At 30.2% G+C, this 21,125-nt stretch overlaps 1 protein-coding gene across 1 annotated transcript; it reads left to right on the top strand.

The window, feature by feature from the left end:
• Positions 1–296: 296 nt before the first annotated feature.
• Positions 297–19,651, top strand: LOC145011107 (serine carboxypeptidase-like 16). The gene is made up of 14 exons (XM_078969741.1): positions 297–436; positions 767–912; positions 12,473–12,546; positions 12,665–12,787; positions 13,050–13,152; positions 13,244–13,281; positions 13,652–13,753; positions 13,826–13,912; positions 13,998–14,072; positions 18,396–18,467; positions 18,551–18,699; positions 18,783–18,896; positions 19,147–19,201; positions 19,355–19,651. The coding sequence occupies exons 1-14, from the start codon at positions 297–299 to the stop codon at positions 19,448–19,450; spliced, it is 1,374 nt and encodes a 457-aa protein (XP_078825867.1). The 3' UTR covers positions 19,451–19,651.
• Positions 19,652–21,125: the final 1,474 nt, after the last annotated feature.

The following is a 21,125-nucleotide window of genomic DNA, read 5'->3' as shown; positions in this document are numbered from 1 at the left end:
ATTATATTATTATTTTTTCTAAATATATGAGAAAAAATAATAAATGGTCCCTGTGGGAGTGAAATGACGAACCTAACGGAGTTCGCAATAAGGATCAATCGTCAAAAGTTTTGAAAGCACAGGGACCATTTATGATGTTTTTTCCATACATATATATATATATATATATATATATATATATATATATATATATATATATATATATATATATATATATATATATATATATATATATATATATATATATATATATATATATAGCAACAAAGTAGTCATACTCGAGGGCACATACCATAATGGAATCAAGACCAAGCTACTCTTTGCTCTCTTTTGTTTTCATTCTCACATCTTACTTGCTGATCCTATGTCGGTCAATATCAATAGTCAAGAGACTTCCTGGATATGCAGGTGATCTTCCTTTCCAACTTGAAACAGGGTACGTATGATTCATCTCTTACCTCTTGTATTTATTTCTTAAAAGATATAAGCACCCAAAGTTTGACATCACAAATAAGCATGAGAAAAAAGTTTAACACGTTCAAACCCTCCGCTCAAAAAATGGATTACAGTCTGTTATCGACTCAGGGCACATTACATGCACCCAAAGTAATAATCCTGATTTCATCATCATTGTTTGAGGGTTTTAATCTTGTAACTCAATTTCCACAAGCTAGAAAATTCTCAACATACACCAGCACGTATAAAAAATATTGGTACCCAAACATTCATTGATATGTTCTAAATACTCATATTCTTTATTTGAAAGTTATGTTGGAGTAGGAGAGAAGGAAGGCGTACAACTGTTTTACTATTTTGTTGAGTCAACAAGAAATGCAGAATCCGATCCATTAATATTTTACATTCCGGGTGGCCCGGGCGCATCTGCCTTATTTACATTGTTATATGAAATAGGTATGCTTTTCTTTCTATATACAAATGTACAATTGTGTTATTTCTTATTGCTAAAGTATTTATGGTTATTTTTTATTTCACTGATCAATAAATTCGCACAAATGAAAGCAACAATAGTTTAAAATGAATGATTCTAATTATATTTTACTTTTGAAGAGCGAATGGTTACACTTAGTGAAGAAGAGATAACGGAAATAATAAATATAAAATGAGGTGAGTAAACGTGTTCTTTCTTAATCTTATAATATTAATCATATCATATATCAGATTATAATCCCCGTTAAATGCGGGAAAACGTATAAAAAATATACAAATGTCTACGAATATTGCATAATAATTATTAAAAAAATTTGGTTATTGGTATTATTGAAATTTGTAGAAGATACCTACAAATTGATAAATATTTATAATCGTTGAAAGAACTCTTTGCAGATAACACTTTTTTGTTTTATCAATTCAACGACATTACTCGTTACATATACGTACTTTCAAAATTATAGATAATTACGTTACTATAACTTGATTTGTAAAAATTAGAAGAAGACTTTTAGTTTTTTTTCTTTAAAAACAAGAATTGTCATTTTAATCAATTACTATATATATATATATATATATATATATATATATATATATATATATATATATATATATATATATATATATATATATATATATATATATATATATATATAATTTTTATGAGGAAAACAATAATTAATATAGGACGTCATTATCTAAGAAATAAATGTTTGAAATATTTTTGAAGGGAAAAATCGGGATCATTAAAAAAAATATAAATTTCGATCGGATGAAATTAAGGATGAAATTAGTGACAAATATTATTTTGAAGAGAATTATAATTTATATGTGATAATACTATGATAAAATTCAAAATATGTATATTTGTTGTGTAAATTTTTAATTTTTTTGTTACTATATAATGATAAAACAAAATAGGTTGGTATGTTATACAAAATAATAATAATAATAATAATAATCACTTTGTTTTTGTGTAAATTTGCTTATAAAATCGGTATATATATATATATATATATATATATATATATATATATATATATATATATATATATATATATAAATTTTTTTATAAGAAAGATAATAATTATAATGGCACAACAATATCTAAAAATAAATTCTTGAAATACTTGTTGGAGTGAAAAACTCATGTTCATTAAAAAATTTTATATATTGCAAATAAAAATTTAAATATGGTGAAATTGTAGATGAAATTAATGATGATTAAATTGGTAGGTTATGATTAAATCCGATTTTGAAAAGTTTAACTTTTGATATAGGAAACTCTTAAGTTATCAAAATAAAACTTTTTATGCATAAAAGGGATATACAAATTAAATTTGATAAAGGAACGTATAAAAATAAATGTTTGAATATTTTTATAGAGAAACAATCGTGATCATAAAACATTTTATATAAGGAAAATACAAATTTAAGTTGAGTGAAATTATTGATGAAATTAATGATAATTAAATTGTTAGGTTACGATCCAAATCCGATTTTGGAAAGTTTGAATTTTATAAAGGAAACACGTATGTCGTCAAAATATAAATTTTAAACGCTGAGGAACATATAAAAAAAATACATATAAATTTATAAAAAGGCTAAAAAAATAAAAATTAATAAGATACAACAACATAAATTTTTTTTATCATAATAAATAAGAACTATTTTGTCACGTATCAATTTCTCATTCATTTTGTTACATGTTAATTTTTGGTATTTTTGAATTAACCATTTTCCACTTGTCATTATTCAATCTTTTTCAATTATTTGAAAATGTTAGTCAATTATATTGTTGTATAGGCATAAAGATTATGATTAAACGTTCTTTATATAATAAAGTTACTTAATTTAAAAATATATTGACCGGTTTTTAGTGCATTAAATATCGATAACTATTTCATTTATTCAAATAAAATTATATAGTATAATTTATGGATTTTAGTATATTATCAATGAAAATTCTTTTCTAAATCATGATTGGCTTATTTTAAATTAATTATGAAAATAAGTGGTAGGTTTTATGTTTGCTCTTATTTATTTTGTGTTCACAAAAACTTTGCATTAAACTTGGCGTAACTTCAAATAATTTTTGCATATCATCAATGTAATTTTGTATATATATATTTCAATTATATGAAATATCAAATAATGACATTTAATTACTATTGTGATAATTTAGTTTATATATTGCATTTTTACTAATGTTAATGGTCTTATTTTTTCTAATAACCGTATCATTTGATGTAATTATACTTTTTACAAATCTCCTAAGATCTTAGAAATTTTTTATTTGACTTTATAATTTTTCATAACTATGTTATTTTAAAGATTGACTGTCTTAACTATGATACATTGTTCACTGATTTCGACCAAAGAGAGTTTCCCATGACCGAGATATGACTTATTAAAGATAGAGACAGATTAAGGAAAAATGTTGAAATAAGAGTTAAGTTTTTTAAATAAAAAAACCACATACGCACATTGTTATTAGCTACATGTTAAAAGCAAAATAGAAATTACAATGCACTTTGTATCCACTGAACACAGTTACAACAACTCAAAAGAAATTTAGAAATCGCAATTCAAAACATTATAGGTTAAAGTCAAAGTGCATTGCTATTAACTAAATATGTTAAAAACCAAGAATTATGGGCAAATATATCAAATTAATGGCAATATAATATTGATAATTAAAAACACTGAAGTGTAAATGGTAGTTTCCAATCAACTGTGCAATTCAAACAATCTCAGAAAATTTTAATTACGTAAGATATACATACATACGTACAGTTAATCAAAAGTCATTGTGCTTTTCTCATAGACATTTTATCAAACATGTAGAGTACAACATCAAATGTAAAGTTAAAAAGACAAAAGTAAAAGATTGAAAAACTAATACTAACATTTATAGTCAAGATTATTCATGCATTCAATGATCATAGTCCAATACAACACTAATGAGAATCAAAAAATCGAATACAACTATTAAAATTTAAGAACATAATATTAAAGAAGGAACCTGGATGACGAACATGATGCTGCAAAGGGTGATGCTGTTCGAACGTGATGTTGCAAATGGTTTGAAGAAAACACAATGTTTGTAAAACAACATATGATTTATACATAACTTTCAATAATGATTATGGAAAGGACATCAATTTTCAAATTCTTTGATTCTTTGAAATTGAGTGATTATATCCTGTGGTCTTGTAGATACGTTTCATATAACAAATGTGAATTGAAAGAATATACGAAAGGTCAAAGGTGTCAGTTAAGAACATGATTTTAATTAGAAAGGAACAAAATTTACTTTAAAAAATTATGATGAGGTTTAAATCAGTTGAATACATTCTTTTTATAATTGACGTCAACACTAAATAAGTTAGTCAGACTTTCAAATTTACTCAATATTTATTTTATTTTATTTTATTTTAGGATGTCATCATCAAAATGATCTAAAGATTGAAATTAATTAAGGAAACATAATGAATGACCCTGATTGTTGAAGGTGATGTCATCAGGTTTCTCTTCTAATATATATAGAGATGAGCAAGTTTTAACAAGAATAATATATAGTTTGTTTTGTGTTGATATGATAATACAAACAAGTGAATATTCTGGTTAACTAGTTAAATGGCTAAAGAAAAATGTTCAATACTAAAACAACACAATAAACTAACTAGACCAACAACACCAACCCTACCCCCTCCTTTCAAACATAGTATGCGGTAGCAATATCATTAAATGTTGAGAGTTTATCAAAAAACTGATAACGAGTAGTATATAGAGCCTTCGTCAACATACAAAAAATCTACAAAGTTCATTGAACATGTGGTAGAGAAATGGTTGCAAACTAAAAATGATGACAAATAAAATGACAATTAATCTCAATATGTTTCGTCTACTTGTGAAAAACACAATTCTTTGCAATATGTATTGTACTTTTGTTGTCATAGTTAAATGTGTAATTTGGGAAATATTAACACTCATATCAACAAGAAGTCAACATGAACAAACAATCTCTTAAAGTGGTCACAAACATGGCGTGATATTCAGCTTTTGTAGAAGATTGAGAAACAACATCTTGTTTCACTCTTTTATGAGACCATGGAATCACCAAGAAAGATACATAAAGTAGTGGTGCATTTACGATCATGATAATTAGAAGGAAAAGTGAAAAATTAGCTAACCACATTAAGTGCATAGGCTATATTCGGACGAGTATGATACAATGCTACGATATACCCTCGATAATGATACAAAGAATATAATCACTTGGAGAGTATTGGTCATTAGTTTCACGAGGCATATCAACCATCCTATTATCATTGAGTTGTGCATGCTCAAAGAGAAGGTACTTCGTATGAGATAATCTAATACCATTTTTGGATTAAGCAACCTCAATCCCCAAGAATAATACAACAAGAAAAAGTATTTCATAGAAAATCGGTGAGCTAGATGGCATTTCAAGGACTCAATACCATCAACGTTATCGCCAATAATAATCATGTCATCCACGTACACAGATAAGAAAAACTAACTAATACTAGTGCATCTAACAAAAAATGTTAAATCATTATTACTAGAAGTAAAATCAAAACTAGTAATCAATGTAGAGAATTTCTCAAACCAAACGTGAAAGCCTTGTTTGAGACGATATAGAGAATTTTGAAGCAAAAAAAACTATACCCAACTGATAAGCAATACCTAGGGGAAGGGGTCATGTATTATACCTCCTCAAGAAGATTACCATTCAAGAATGCATTCTTGACATCCATTTGGAAGAGCTTCCATTAGCAAACAAATGAGATTGCTATCAGATTATGAATAATTTTTATTTTGAAAATCAAGTGAAGATATCCTCATAATCCATGCCATACTTTTGCGAGAAGTCTTTGGCAAAAAGTTTGGCCTTGTATTGTTTGACTAATCCATCAGACTTGCTCTTAGATCCCACATATGAGTCTAAGAAAGGACCGTAAGTTCCTCAACCATAACATTTTACCAAAGAGGATCTAAAACAACCTCTTTCTAGGACTCAAGTTCATGTTGAAAATGTATCTTGGCAATAAAGGAGGCAAACAAAGGTTAATTATAGGAATATGCTAATTTCGAGATCTCAGTGTTCATACAAGTATGAGTAGACTTACGAGGAGGCAGAGGATTAGGAGCCACAATAGGTATGCTAACAGTCTCAGGCATAGATTAATCATATAGGAACAATCTCAGGCATATATGAATCAACATTAGTACATGATGACTAGTGTATAGGTACATCAGATGCCAATAATCAAGTAATATCGTTGGAGGTATATTCTCCCACAAATCACACCAAACACACTTTATAACAACAAATTAATGTGTCTTTTCAAGTGTTTTAAAATTTCTATATATAGTGAATAAATCAGGTGTGTGTTTTATGAGATAAACCTTAATATATCGTTGATAATCATTAAGAATGATACATATTAAGTCGCACCTCCCTTAGAGGGTATTATGGATGGATCCCACATAATTAGAATGTAAAAGATCAAAGTGAGCAAAGAACAAGTAGCACTTTTATTAAATAGGAAAGAATAGATTTTTCCTGTTTACAACCACAACAATCAAAACTATCATGACTCCTCAAAGGACCTAAAACACCAATAGCAGCTAAAAACTATAAAAATAATGATGACACATGTCATAACCAAGAATGCTAAAGATAAAAAGTAGAAGGCAAATGAATCAAATAAAAAGAGGATAACTCAACTATTGAGGTAACTACATTAGAAACTTTAAGCTGCTCCACAATATATATGTCTAATAGTCTATGACTAATCCCAATCGCCTTTTAAGACAATAGATCTTGTACAAAACAAAGTGAATCGAAAAATAAAATGGAATGACCAGATTTGTACAATGGACTAGCTGAATCAAGATTCAAAGCAATTTTGGAAATATAATAGACATCTGTGAGAGAAGTATGATGGGTAAAAATAGAACCAATAACCTATACATGGATTGATATAGAACTAGAAGAAATGACTGTAACACCCTCCTCTAGCACATATCACAATTTTTTCCACTTTGGGACACTCGATACGAGGATTTCCCAGGACAATATTATGATACGTTCTAGAAAGGATGTTACAAATGGTATCATAGTTATGGAACAAGTCGATGTGATCAATAAGGATATCGGACCCTATAAATGAGGTGAAGGTGGGTTACACTTAATAAGGGGTGTGGATACCTTCCCTATCACAACATGTTTTAAATTCATGATGGAAACATATCTCACAAAGAACTCTATAATTAAGCATGCTTCGGTGAGATTAGGACCAAGATGGGTAACCTCTTGCTAAGTCCTCGGGTGAATGACAAAAAGCAATCAATATTGTGATACATACTAGTAGTGTTGTAACACTCACCGAGTCAGTCAATTACTCCTCTAAGTACTCGTTAATCGACTCTTTACCGAGGCAGGATAGAAAATCCCGAGTACTCCTTGATCAGCCCATTACTGAACTGAGCACTATTGTAAAACTCTGTTAATTAGGTGATTAATATGTATAATATACTTAATGATTTATTATTTAACACACATATGTGATTATTACTATATATATATATATATATATATATATATATATATATATATATATATATATATAGTAATAATCACATATGTGTCTTAAATAATAAATCATTAAGTATATTATACATATTAATCACCTAATTAACAGAGTTTTAAAATAGTGCTCAGTTCAGTAATGGGCTGATCAAGGAGTACTCGGGATTTTCTATCCTGCCTCGGTAATTATTCACAAAGTGTGTCACACCCCAAAACCAATAACGACGGAAATGTTCTGGGGCGGAGGACGGCATGTAAAATATAACAACAATGCAAAGTAGTAAACAAGCAACAACATCATCCATTGCATTAATAGTATAATTTTAAATACAAGTGCATTCTTTCATAGAATAAAACAACATAATGAATAACCAAAATAAAAGGCGAGTCTTGACTGCTCCGTATTCACAAAACCTGGTCATCGTACCTGTCTATTGGTGACCTGAGAATACAAGTTATTTTGAAAGCGAGTATCATCATAAAGCTGGTGAATTCATAAGTATTTTAGTGTCTTTGATTTGTAAAAACTGTAAAGAAAAGACTCGTAAATGTTTGATGAAAAGTTTGTATAAGTATGAAAACCCTAGAAAATCCCATATTTCCTACTAGTATAAAGTGTAGTCTTCTACCAAGACTCGACTGTTTAGAAGCTTTGAACCTCTGTTTAAATGAAGGTTTTTCCCTTGTACAACAATTATTATTAAAATCTAGTCTACCTCATCGATTATGTGAATGTGTCACAAAATAAAGGTAATAAGGAAAATAATATAATTATTGAAATCGTATCCTTTTGTACTAGGATAAACATGACGTGGTAACTCGCCAAACAGTACAACCGTAGACATATGTTATTGTGCATTTTCCCACTGTAGCTAACAGTCGGGTGTAGAATGGTCAGTCCCGTATCGTATGTAATAGTATCTCTATAATAGTATCTCTTCATATAGTATGTCATAGTATCTCTTCATATAGTATATAATAGTATCTATGTAATAGTATCTATGTAATAGCATCTATGTAATAGTATCTCTGTAATAGTATCTCTTCATATAGTCTGTAATAGTATCTCTTCATATAGTATGTAATAGTATCTCTTAATATAGTATGTAATATATTTGTATAGACTCATGAATGAACCGACTCTTGTGTGATTCCTTGTACTAGGAATAGTAAGTAGTATCTCCTAACTATACCTATTATAGTTACTAGTAATGTACGTGTATAACCGAAAGTGTTCCTTTGCTACCCAAAGGTACTGAACTGACTGATATAGCTTTTATGTCTATATTTGTATACATAATATATAACTAATATTTAGACAACATTCAGACAAATAACTGATACCCTAAGACCACATCCAAACAAGGATAAGGAATTACAGCGAGCTAGCAGTCCTAAGTCCTTTAAACATTACTTATATAACTATACATATATAGGCATGCGATTGACAATATAAACGTATAAAAGAAGTTTTGTAAAACCTTTGAAAAGTTTAATAAATAAGAATTTATCGACTTGATGTCAGTTTATAAAATGATTTGAAAGCAACTTGTTTGATAACTACATTTTAAAGTATAAGAAATCCTTTGTTTGAAACAAAATTGTAACAAAGTTTGAAAGGAAAGATATAGTGTGTAATACAATTTGATAAAGAGTTTAGTATGAAAAGATGTTTTGAGAAATCATTTTGAAGTAGTATACTGAGTAAAACAGCTAAAAGTGTAGTAAATCCATTTGAATGCTAGCTATTAACTACATGTGATTGATATAATAACTAGTATGATTTAACTTATATTCTGCCCCCCCCCCCCCCCCATAAAGGCATTTAAAAATATTTAAAAGGTTAATTAAGGGGTTTGTACTCACCTGTAGTGAGCGGATCATATCGAAGTGTTGGACAAGTGCTAGGTGTCAAGTGAAGACTTGAACACACACAATGATCCTAATAACATATAAAGACATATATATATATATATATATATATATATATATATATATATATATATATATATATATATATATATATATATATGTATGTATGTATACAATTAGTGATTATAACACTAATTAGACAAGTATAAAAACCCTAATGTGTGGAAAACACTTTGGTCAAAGTGTTAGGAGGCCATTGGGTTGTAACAAAGGAGTATAAAGCACCGCTATTGAGTTTATGGCCCAAGGACCACACTGAATGGAGTTTATGGCCTAGGGGACTTTAGTCCTGGTCGTAAACTCTGTAAAGGGTCTTATTTAGAGGCTTAAAGGTATGGAGTCTCAAGTGGTTAAGTGTTCCAAGGTTAAACAAGAGGTTATGTGAGTTTAAGGTCCAAGAATTGACCTTAACATGAGTTTATAGCTTGGGGACCATTTCTCCATGAGTTTACGACCGTAAACTCATGGTATGATGCACCAACTCAAAGTTTAATGTCCCTAGTTCATTGGTGGAGGGTTCTAATCCAAGTTCTAAGCATAAGGAAGGAAATTAGGGCAACTTTGCACCATAAAAGGGAGTTTACGGCGTTCGGAGGTCCTTGGCCGTAAACTCTCATCCAACCCTTAAATCTTGATGTTTCTAAGGCCTAAACATGTTTAATCTAGTGTATAACAAGTTAGAACAAGAGTGCTTACAATATAGAAGCTTGAACTGGTCAGTTTTGGCCAAGAACACTAGTGTGTGTTGTTGGTGAAACTTGATGATCTATGAAAACATGATTTTTATGGATGAAATCATGTAAGGATACTAGATTAAGAGATGTATCAACAATTCAAGGAAGAATACTTCCTAGTTTTGAAGATCTAAAGTGAAGATCGGGATGATAGTTGAGAGGATTGAAAGAAAAATCAGCCAAGGAATGAAAGAATGAGAAAAATAGCCAAGTATCATCTATATATACTTGAGTTTACGGTCACGTGAGTTTACGGCCGTAAACTCATGGTCTTGTGGCAGTGAACTCATTTTGAGTGGGTTATGGTCTGATTTGCTACACTGTGGTTCTAGCAGGTACTTTCTAACACTGATTCCTTAAGTGTATTAGGCTCAAAACGCTCAAACAGACTCTAAATTGTGCTAAATGATAGCAGGAATGAGTTTGACTTTCAATGAAGTATTTGACCGTACATGATGGAAAATTTCGAGTTGTCACAAAGTAAGACCATTATATGTTTTCAATTTTTGTGTATTCACATATATCTAATTTTGTTATATATTTCAATCAACTTATGATTTTAACTTATGATTTTGACATATATAATTTCTCTAAAAAATATTTCTACATGAATTATCGAATCTGAGTACTCCCCGAGTACTCGTTACTCGGTAGTCGGCCAAATAGGTACCGAGTAACAAGTCCTACAATCTTGTGTACTAAAGGGAGATGTTACAACGACATAAATTGGTGAACCATGACATAATGAAGAAAAATATGATAAATGGGGTGATATTCCAATATCCATAAGGATGAAGAAATACCTGAAGTGCTTGAGGAAAACATACATGAGTGAGACTTAAATGCCGACATGGACATAGGACTAGAGGCTAAGAACTGTTCGAACTGGTCAAATCTTTTGGATCCAAAGCCAATGATGGTGTGAATAAAGTCTGGGAATCAGTCTCTATAGAAGGTGCCGTTGGTGTAAAATTGGGGACAAAATTGGGGAGTCAGGTGGTGTAACTAAAACTGACAAGATGCCTTGTTTTGTTGTAGAGGCTAGAATAGAACAATAGGCCGTTGATGTTTCTTTCCCTTGATAAATAACAATCGGAACTGATATTTCTAATGTTCTTTTTGTTTAGAAATAATAATAATAATAATAATAATAAAAAAAAATAAACTTTCATCGAATGAAACTTGTGGCTGAGGATGATTTGCAGGTTAGGTTGTTGTAGACCCTCTTTCAACCAAGATTTGAGATGATTTTCTTCTTCAATTAGCTTATGAACAACTTAATGTAATGTTGGAAAAAGTGTAAAATAAAGAAGTTTTTCATGGAATCCTATAAAATTATTCTATAATGCCATCAAGAACTAGGCTAATCTGTTATCTTCCATCATTGCAATGTAAGGTTTAAAAGCCTTTAACTCATCAGATCCATTAAGGGCTAACTGATCCCACAACTTAGACATGGCATCATAAAAATCTTGAATACACATATAGTATTTTGCTGAAGAGATCGAATATTAGTTTTGAAGTACTGTTTTGGAAAATTAGACTAGGTGTACAATATATCTAAGTGATCCAAGACTTATTTTTTTGTGTCATACTTTTCCAGTCGATGCATAATTGATTGAATACCTTCTTTTTTGCATTCAATTAATAATCTATCAGTTTCCCATGAATTCAAAAAAATTGCATCATATTATAATTACCAGTAATAATACCTCACACAATTTACTAGGAAAAAATTTTCTTCAACATAACTCAAATAAGCATAATTTTTTCCAGCTGAGTACTAATGGTGAAAATAATCATCTCTCAAAGGCATACTACCAACAACGATCAAACAAAAATCCTATACTAGCAGAAGATACGAAAAACGAAGCCAATAACAAATGAACGAATGATAAAAGTTGCAATAATCAACAAACTATTTTGTTTGAACACGTCATACCCAACTAGAAAAGAAAAATGAACAAATGATTTCCATAACCTCTTCCACAATCATCAACATAGAAAAGAATGATCAAATAGAACTTGGATACCATGTGAACTTATAAAATTGTAAAGAAAAATATTTCTAGAGTTTCATTTTTGACAAATATATATTACAATACAAAGACATCTGTAAATTAAACACAATCTAAGGTCAACTAATAAATGGCTAAACAGAATGCACAATACACTTATTAGAATAACCGTTACAACTTACCCTTATCTTGGTAATGATTTATATGTGTTTCTATAGGTCCACTCAACTTCGACTTTGATAATGGCCCAAATAATATCACATTAATCTTGAATCCAAACGCATGGACACAGGCTGGTTCAAATTTCATCTCATTTTTCCATTATTTTTACTTTCAAATCCAAAATAATATTTATTTATTTATTTTTTTTTTGCTGATATTTTATATAAACCATTCATTGTATTTTTTAGATTGCAAATATCATATTTGTCGATATACCGGCTGGTACTGGCTTTTCATATTCTGAAACAAAAGATGGATGGATTAGCAGCGACAACATCTTGGCTACTCATGCTAAAGAGTTTATAAAGAAGGTTAAACTAAGCATTATACTTTATGCATAATCTAATATTGTATTAGAAAAATAGCATATTTCATGAAGCGAAAAGAGAATTTATGTTTAATGCAACCGATCTTTTTTCATTTCAAGTAACTTTATAAAATGTTACAAATGCACATTTAATTAGCAACCACTTAGATCATGTTGTAGAGCTCGTGGATGTGTGTATAATCATTTTTCTTTACTGTATGTACTTGAGATGTTTAATTTATTTATGTAATATTATGTTTAAACAGTTTCTTGTTGAGCATCCACGATTCCTAAACAATCCGCTCTACATAGCAGGGATTTCTTATATGGGTCTCCTCGTTCCGAAAATCACTCTAGAAATATTTGAAGGTAATTTTATTAATGTCTTTTTTTTTCAGTGTCATAAATTGATTATCGATATGATGAAATTGTGATCTTTGGAACATTTTCACTATTATAGGTAATGAGCGTGGAGATCAACCAACATTAAATATTCAAGTAATTTTCTATACCCTCAAAATACTACAACAAAATACACCATCACTCATGGCCATATCCGAGGGTAATTTATGGGTAATGTTCTTTACCAATGGATTTCCCATGAAACCAGATTAATGGGTTAAAGTTCAAGGGTAATTTTTCTCACAAATTACTGTGAACTAACTAAAAAGTTCAAAGTACTTAACTAGTTAGTATATCAATGTTCCTTTTTTAGAAACCTAAGAGGTGCCTATCAATAGGGTAACTTAAAAAGCATCCAAGTAACTAATTAGTATATAAAAATGTGAACATATTCCTTACATTTCCATAATTTCAATGAAATAAAGGAACATGTAATTATCTTATATATTCATGAATTGGATTGTAGGGCTACATTCTTGTTAGTCCACTTACGGATAAGTTCAAGGATATTAATTCAAGACTTGAATATGCTCATCGTATGGCACTCATATCAGATGATACTTATAAGGTAACTTTTGTAAAATGTATAAAAACATTAAATTTGGAAACTGAGTCTTATTTATAATGATTTAATTTGCAGACTGCGATAAAGTATTGTCATGGTAACTACATGGACATTGATGCAAGCAACTCATTATGTGCAAATAGTCTTCGTCAATATGAAGAGGTAAGACTTATGGATCGAGTTACTAATACATGCATGGCATTCGTAAACATTATATAATGATATTCACATTAATTCCAATTTGCAGTGTACCAGTCACATTAGTTTTGATAACATTTTGCAACCTTTTTGTGACGATAATGATCCAATGCAATATTGTGAAGTACTCTCTCTCTCTCTCACACACACACACACACTCACTTACTTAAAACAAATAAACCACATTTTCAAGAAATAATATCCTCTCTCTCTCTCTCTCTCTCTCTATATATATATATATATATATATATATATATATGTTCAGGTTCATTTGAGACCATTCTAATTTTGTGACACCGTAAGATAAAATCTAAAAATAATTTTAAAATGCAAAATAAATGGAAAAATCCAAAAAAAAAAAAATTTAAATATTATTTTCGGAACTTGAATTAACTAAAAAAAATAAAAATAAAAAAATCCCGTTTTTTTTTTTTTTTAAATATGTGAAATATTCTAAATAGAATATTACACTGACATATATTCTAAAAAATAATTTTAAAATGCAAAATAAATGGAAAAATCTAAAAATTCTTTTTTTAAATATTAGTTTCGGAACTTGAATTAACTAAAAATAAATATAAAAAAATCCTATTTTTTTGAAAAATACGTAAAATATTCTAAATAGAATATTACACTGTACATATTCTAAAAATAATTTTAAAATGCAAAATAAATGGAAAAATCAAAAAATTCTTTTTTTAAATATTATTTTCGGAACTTGAATTAACTAAAAAAAATTATAAAAAAATTAAAAAATAAAAATAAAAAATAAAAAAAATGCGTCTCACGGTCTCATAAAATTAGACCGTCTCACATGAACCTAACCCTATATATATATATATATATATATATATATATATATATATATATATATATATATATATATATATATATATATATATATATATTCTTGTTTTAGACCTCTATTGACAATGTTAAAATTCATAGTTCCTACAAAAATATATGCAAATCTAAAAGAGGAAACTTTGTTATTTACTTTTCCTTTATTGTGAGGGCTAACAACTAGTTGACAAAGAATGCCGTCTAGTAGACAAAACGAGTAAATTTTATGTGCTCCTATCAAATACTATCATCACATCTTTGTGCTTCACTTTATTTTTCATGTCACACCTATCGAGTGGTGTCATGGCTTTCAAGAGTCCTTTATTTTTCTTTTTATTTGTACTTTAGTTTTCAAATCTCATCATTCCAAATAAAAAGTTAAATGATTTTAATAATAACGGTAAATTGAAAATTAAAATTTAAATAAAATAAAGTCGTTCAGTCTGAGAATTGTTTATGAGAATCATGTTCGGGCTCTTTATTGATAAACTCGTAATATATATATTTTTTTTTCTGTTCACATATATCCATTCTTCTCTCCACATACACTGGGGGTACCCACATCTATTGGGACTATTTGTAAAACATTTTTGTTTTTGTTAAATTGGTATATCTTTTTCTCTCGTTTTCTAAAATCATATCATATTATTTCTAAAATCATATTATATAATATGATGATAATATACATTATAGTTGTGTGGAAAATATGATGATAATATACATTATAGTTGTGAGTTTTTCCACCTTTCCTTGTCTTTCTATACTTATAGTATATGCTAAATATCCTTATGGGCTCCAAATGCTTTCTAGCTAAATGCTTTATGTCTCTTTCTTGAGCCCTTCAATTTTTTTTGTTTATCTTCACCTGGATTTTACAAATGCAACAAATTTAGAATACATTGACAAGATATTATCATACTTGTATTTCGTACCATTGACATCAAACTTACATTCTAGTGCAGTCCCATCATGACTGATGTAGAATATTAGTGACATATTCAGAAGATTTAAGTCTTTATTTGAACTAAGATCACCAAAGTAGACATGTCAAATCCAAAGAACATATGATCCAGTTACTAAGTCCTATTATTGGGGGACCTTTATCTCTCCGCATGGACAAAATTGTAAAAATGGTTGCTGTGGTATGAACTTTTTTGAGGTTTTAGTACAAACCTCGTCTTTTTTGGTTTCATGGTCCTTTTGAACTAGTTTTGTTGTGTTTTTAGTCCATCTGAATAGTGAAATGACTATAATACCCTTGGGGTATTTATTTTTCATTTTTCTTTCATTTCTTCTTAAATCAATACTAATTTATTTATTTTAATAATTAAAAAAATAAGAAGGGTCCACCTTCTCTCTCTCTCTCTCTCTCTCTCTCTCTCTCTCTCTCAGAAAGAAAAATCGCAACCCCTTTTTCTCTTGCAACAGATCGATTTCTTTTCTTTCTTATTCTTTATGATCACAGATCGTCTCTCTCTCTCTCGTCTCTCTCTATCTCTCTCTCTTCAATAATGAAGAGTACAAAAAACCTACCCTCATCTTCTTCAAAAGAAGATGATCAACAATGGCTTTCTTACTGGATCTTATACTCGTTCCTTACTCTCGTGGAGATGCTTCTTGTATCTGTCCTTGAATGGTTACTACTGGAATAAAACACAACCATTTAATTTCAAGATTTGATCATCGTGATTTCCAAAATCTAATGGTTAGCAGATACCGATATGGTATAATGGGAAATTGATAGCGGTGGCGTGGCTGGTGTGGCCACAGTTCAGAGGAGTTGCTTTCATCTACAATAAATTTGTGAAGGAGAAGGTGATCAAGAGATACTACCCTAGGATTGGAGGAGGAGAGCACAAATCATCGTCGTCGTCCCCCAAACAGAAAGAATAAGAACAAGCCGGCTGATCTTATGACCACCAAGAAATCCAGTTGATTGGGTTAGGTTGTCGGTATATTATTGTGAAGAACTGATTGTGTTTACTATGCTTTCATTTTTTGTTTTTCGATTTGGGGGATGAACTCGTTTACACAAATCGATTTCTAGAATTGATTTTTCTTGTTTCAGAAATGATTTGAAGAACAAATGATTCATATCGGTATTGTTCCACGTGTTACTTGTGATTCCATCGTCCTTGACCCAATCACGAGTGCCACCTGCACTCTGTGATTCCCCCCACCCACCGCTGCTGGCAATTCGTAGCCACCACTAAACGCCTTCGTTCTCCCATCATCGATGCCGATCAGAGATCCAAACCGTGGAATTCGCAATGGAGATTCTCGGGGAGGAAATTCGAGCTGTGGAGGTGAGTGGTGAGGGAGATATTGAAAGAAGTGAACACACTACATACATCTTCATCCACATCGATTGAATGAGGAAGAGAGCTTGGTATCCGATCCCGATTGTACCCCGACAAAACACAAGAATTGGTGAGAACCCCCAACGAAGATGACGGAAAAGTACCTTCGTTCTTGAGGAAGAAGACAAAGAGGAATAGTTACTCCTTATTTCATGGTTTTTTCATAAACAACACACTCCAATTTTGGATTTGTTCTTAAGAAACAAGACGATCAGAGAGAGAGAGAGAGAGAGAGAGAGAGAGAGAGAGAGAGAGAGAGAGAGAGAGAGAGAGAGAGAGAGAGAGAGAGAGAGAGAGAGAACCACTGGACGAGGAAATCAACTTCATCCATATAATTATAGTCTTTACAACTAGCATTCATGTAGCAAAAAATTTCATCTTTTTTCAGTTTTTTTATTGAAAAAAAAAATTAAATAAATCTAAATTCATAGTATTTTCTATATAAATAAGCATCTATATCTATATATGAAAGAACAAACATTCTTGAAAGACTTTTGACAATTTTTGTTTTTAGTGGATGTAGTATACAACGTTAAAAACTACTATGGTTAAAGAGCATACAACTTTACCGTTTCTGTTATCTCACTTATTTCATCAAACTATTTTTTATTCTCTCTTTTCTCTTCGAACTTTCTCACCTTAGAATAAATGGAAACTTATTTTTCACATTTCTCCAACACCATTTAATTTTTTAATTTTGAAATAAATACAAATTAATTAGAAACATGCAAATTAATTTACAAAATACTAAATTAATGCAAAATAAAACATAAAACATAAAAAAAAAATATATCTGCTTTGATATTAATCGTATGTATGTATTTATGTATGTATGTATGAGAGAATGTTTTAATAAAAAAAAAAAAAAAAAAAAAGCTTAAAGTGTGAGATATGACATTACTTGACATAAAATTGCAAATATGAAAGAGGAGGTGGTATACTTGACAAGCCATGTAATTGGTAATTATATTTGCATGTCTTAGTTGTGGAGGTTCTTAGTTGTATATGTTTTTTGAAATTTTATCCTTTACCTACCATATGATTGATTTAGCGTATTTGTCTTGGTTTTATTAATGTATTTGACGAATGTAAAATTCGGTTAATTATGATATTGTAATACAAGATTACTTGATTATATAAAGTGAAAAAAGAAAATTGCTTTGCATGTTTTCCCAATGTACTTTGTATCTATGATTTGATTTTTGATGGATATGGAATTCTAACATTAGCCGTGATCAATATAGAGCGATTTTAATGCGGTTGCAGCGACCTGGGCAAATTCTAAAGTTGTACAACAAGCTATCAACATCCGTCAAGTATGTTACCAATATTATTTCCTTAAAGAGATAAATGATCTAATACCATCATTCAGTTTCATTTCTTGATTTTTTTATTACAGGGAACAATTGGAAAATGGGAGTTGCGCAACTCTACCATGCATTATGATCAGGGAAAGAATGACACATTTTGTTATTCTTATGACATTTTTAGTAGTTTTCATTATCATAAGAAACTTTCTAGCAAACATTGTCGATCTTTGATTATGAGGTAATCTAGTCGTGCCCTTCCTCTTTATTAAGGAATTGAAACATCCTTGTAAATCTAGTAACATATATGCATAAATGTGACAGTGGCGACCATGATATGACATTTCCATATGTTGGCATTGAGCAATGGATTGCTTCTCTCGATCTTGGGGTTGAAAACCCATGGAAGCCGTTTTTTAGTGATGGTCAAGTCGGGGGGTGAGATTCATCTCATTTCGATTAAACTAATTTTTAATTTTGAGGTGTTCGTTTATTTACCATATATTATATTAGACCAATTTGCTACAAGAAAACTTTCTGATTGATATTTAATAATAGGGAAGCATAATAAAGCTAAAATATCTCTCCCACTCACATACACGTCCGCTCGCGCTCATATTTAAAACATTTCACATAATAGTTCCACAATAATCTTACTCTTACTAATTACATGACTTCTATTTTGCAGATATGAAACGAAATATGCACACAATAATTATTCGTTGACGTTTTCTACGGTTAAAGTAAGAAATGATTTTTCCATCTTGTGGCACTGGAGTTGTGTGTGTGTGGCTTTTTTTTTTTTTTTTTTTTTTTTTTTTTTTTTTTTTAGAAATATAAAAATTGTACATCTTAAAAATTATATAAATGTTGTAATGTGATTTCGATGTTTATAGGGCGCAGGACATTTGGTGCCATATTACAAGCCGAAAGAAAGTATGGTACTAATAGCGAAATGGTTTTCTTCACAAGTTTATTCAAGTGACTCTTAATTAATTAAGAGATGGTTGATTTACGGATGCTTAGAAATATAAGATCATGATATGGTACTGAGAGGAAAGTTGTTTTCTTTACATATTTTATAGTTGTAGTTTTGAGAAGACAATCACATGCATATTGCTACATTTGGATCAGTCACTACAATTGTATTGTCTGTACGAATTAAATAATCATTTTTCTATACCTTATAACTATTTTATGTTTTGAAAGTGATTTGAACACGGTAATGATGCTTAGGATCATCATACCGTTGTGATGGAAAATGTTCAAGTAAATATAAACACCTAGCAGTAAAGCTTGGTAAATAGATCGATTAAACTTTAAGTATGATACGACGGAAGCTTGAATAATGGTTGGTTGGAGGAAATCTATCAATGAATATGAAAAGTAGACAACTATTGGTAATGACTACACTATGAGAGGAAAAGCCATGACTTTTTTTTTTTCTTTTCCAACTTTCCAAATGAATGGGATGAAGCAAAACTTTCGAAGTTATTTCGTAGGCATGGAAAGCTGTTCGATGTCTATCTAACTAGTAAGATCAACAGTTGGTCCCTTATAGTAATTAAACACATAATGATGGTGAAAATGGAATTTTTATTGAATAACGTATTTCGAAAAATAGAAAGAATCAACTAAGACACACCTCACTTTATTTACACACTCCCGCCAATTATGAAAGCTATGACGCATATTCATCGTCAAACTCTCCAAACTAAGTCTAATAATCTCAATCTCTAACTTTATATTTGATAATATTGTCATATGATTATGATAACAAGAAATTACAAGGTTCTCAATAAAAAAGAAACATAAAGACTACAATGAAGAAAGCGGGGAGCAAATACCAGCAAGACAAAACCCTAATGGGCTAAACCCTAAAGGGCCCATAAACATGTAGGCTAAAAACATATAGGTTAACATCCCCCCTCAAACTCACAATGTCACAACAATAAGTTTTGAGAGTTTGTTACACAAAAACCGAAACCGAGAAGCCGATAGAGCCTTTGTAAAAATATCCGCAAGTTGCAAGCTTGATGAAACAAACAGAAACGATATTGTTCCGAGCTATAAGTGATGATGGATGCAATGATAGTCAATCTCACTTTTGTTATCACAAAGCAGGAAGTAGGTGAAGAAATGTGATCTCCCATATCTACAAGGAGCCACTGTAACCAGATATTCTTACATGTAGTCAATACAATAGCACGATACTCAGCCTTCGTGGAAGATCTAGAGACAACGTCCTATTTCTTGCTCTTCAATGAAATGACAGACTCTCCATCAAATACGCAAAAATCCAATGGCGTATTTACGATCATGATAATCGTCATCCCAATTAACTTCAGTATAGTCACGTAACTCAAGAGAAGACGTTGAGGGAAACAAGAGGGTCTGAAACTGAGTGCCACAAAGATATCTCAGAATACGGACAACTGCTATCCAATGAACAGAGGTAGGAGCAATAACAAACTGACTGAAAACATGGACAACATGACCGATATCCGGACGAGTATAAGAAGAGATAAACCAAACTTCCCACAACCGTGCGATAAAGATTTCAATCAAACAAAGAAAAATCATGAGGAGGAGAGCATCGTGCATTGGTTTCAGGAGGAATATCAAGAGTCTGATTGTTAGAGAGGCCCGCCCATATAAACAAGTCAG

This window comes from Lactuca saligna, chromosome 8 (assembly GCF_052625555.1).
Source record: "Lactuca saligna cultivar CGN05327 chromosome 8, ASM5262555v1, whole genome shotgun sequence".
NCBI lineage: Eukaryota > Viridiplantae > Streptophyta > Magnoliopsida > Asterales > Asteraceae > Lactuca > Lactuca saligna.
The sequence above is the reverse complement of the archived record's forward strand: the minus strand, read 5'-3'. Positions and strand labels throughout refer to the sequence as shown.

Bases quoted from the DNA above. Each gene is read 5' to 3' on its own strand.
- LOC145011107 (XM_078969741.1), top strand. From the start codon at position 297: ATGGAATCAAGACCAAGCTACTCTTTGCTCTCTTTTGTTTTCATTCTC. The intron at 437-766 runs GTACGTATGATT...TTTATTTGAAAG, and splicing joins CCTTTCCAACTTGAAACAGG to TTATGTTGGAGTAGGAGAGA. The intron at 19,202-19,354 runs GTAAGAAATGAT...CGATGTTTATAG, and splicing joins TGACGTTTTCTACGGTTAAA to GGCGCAGGACATTTGGTGCC.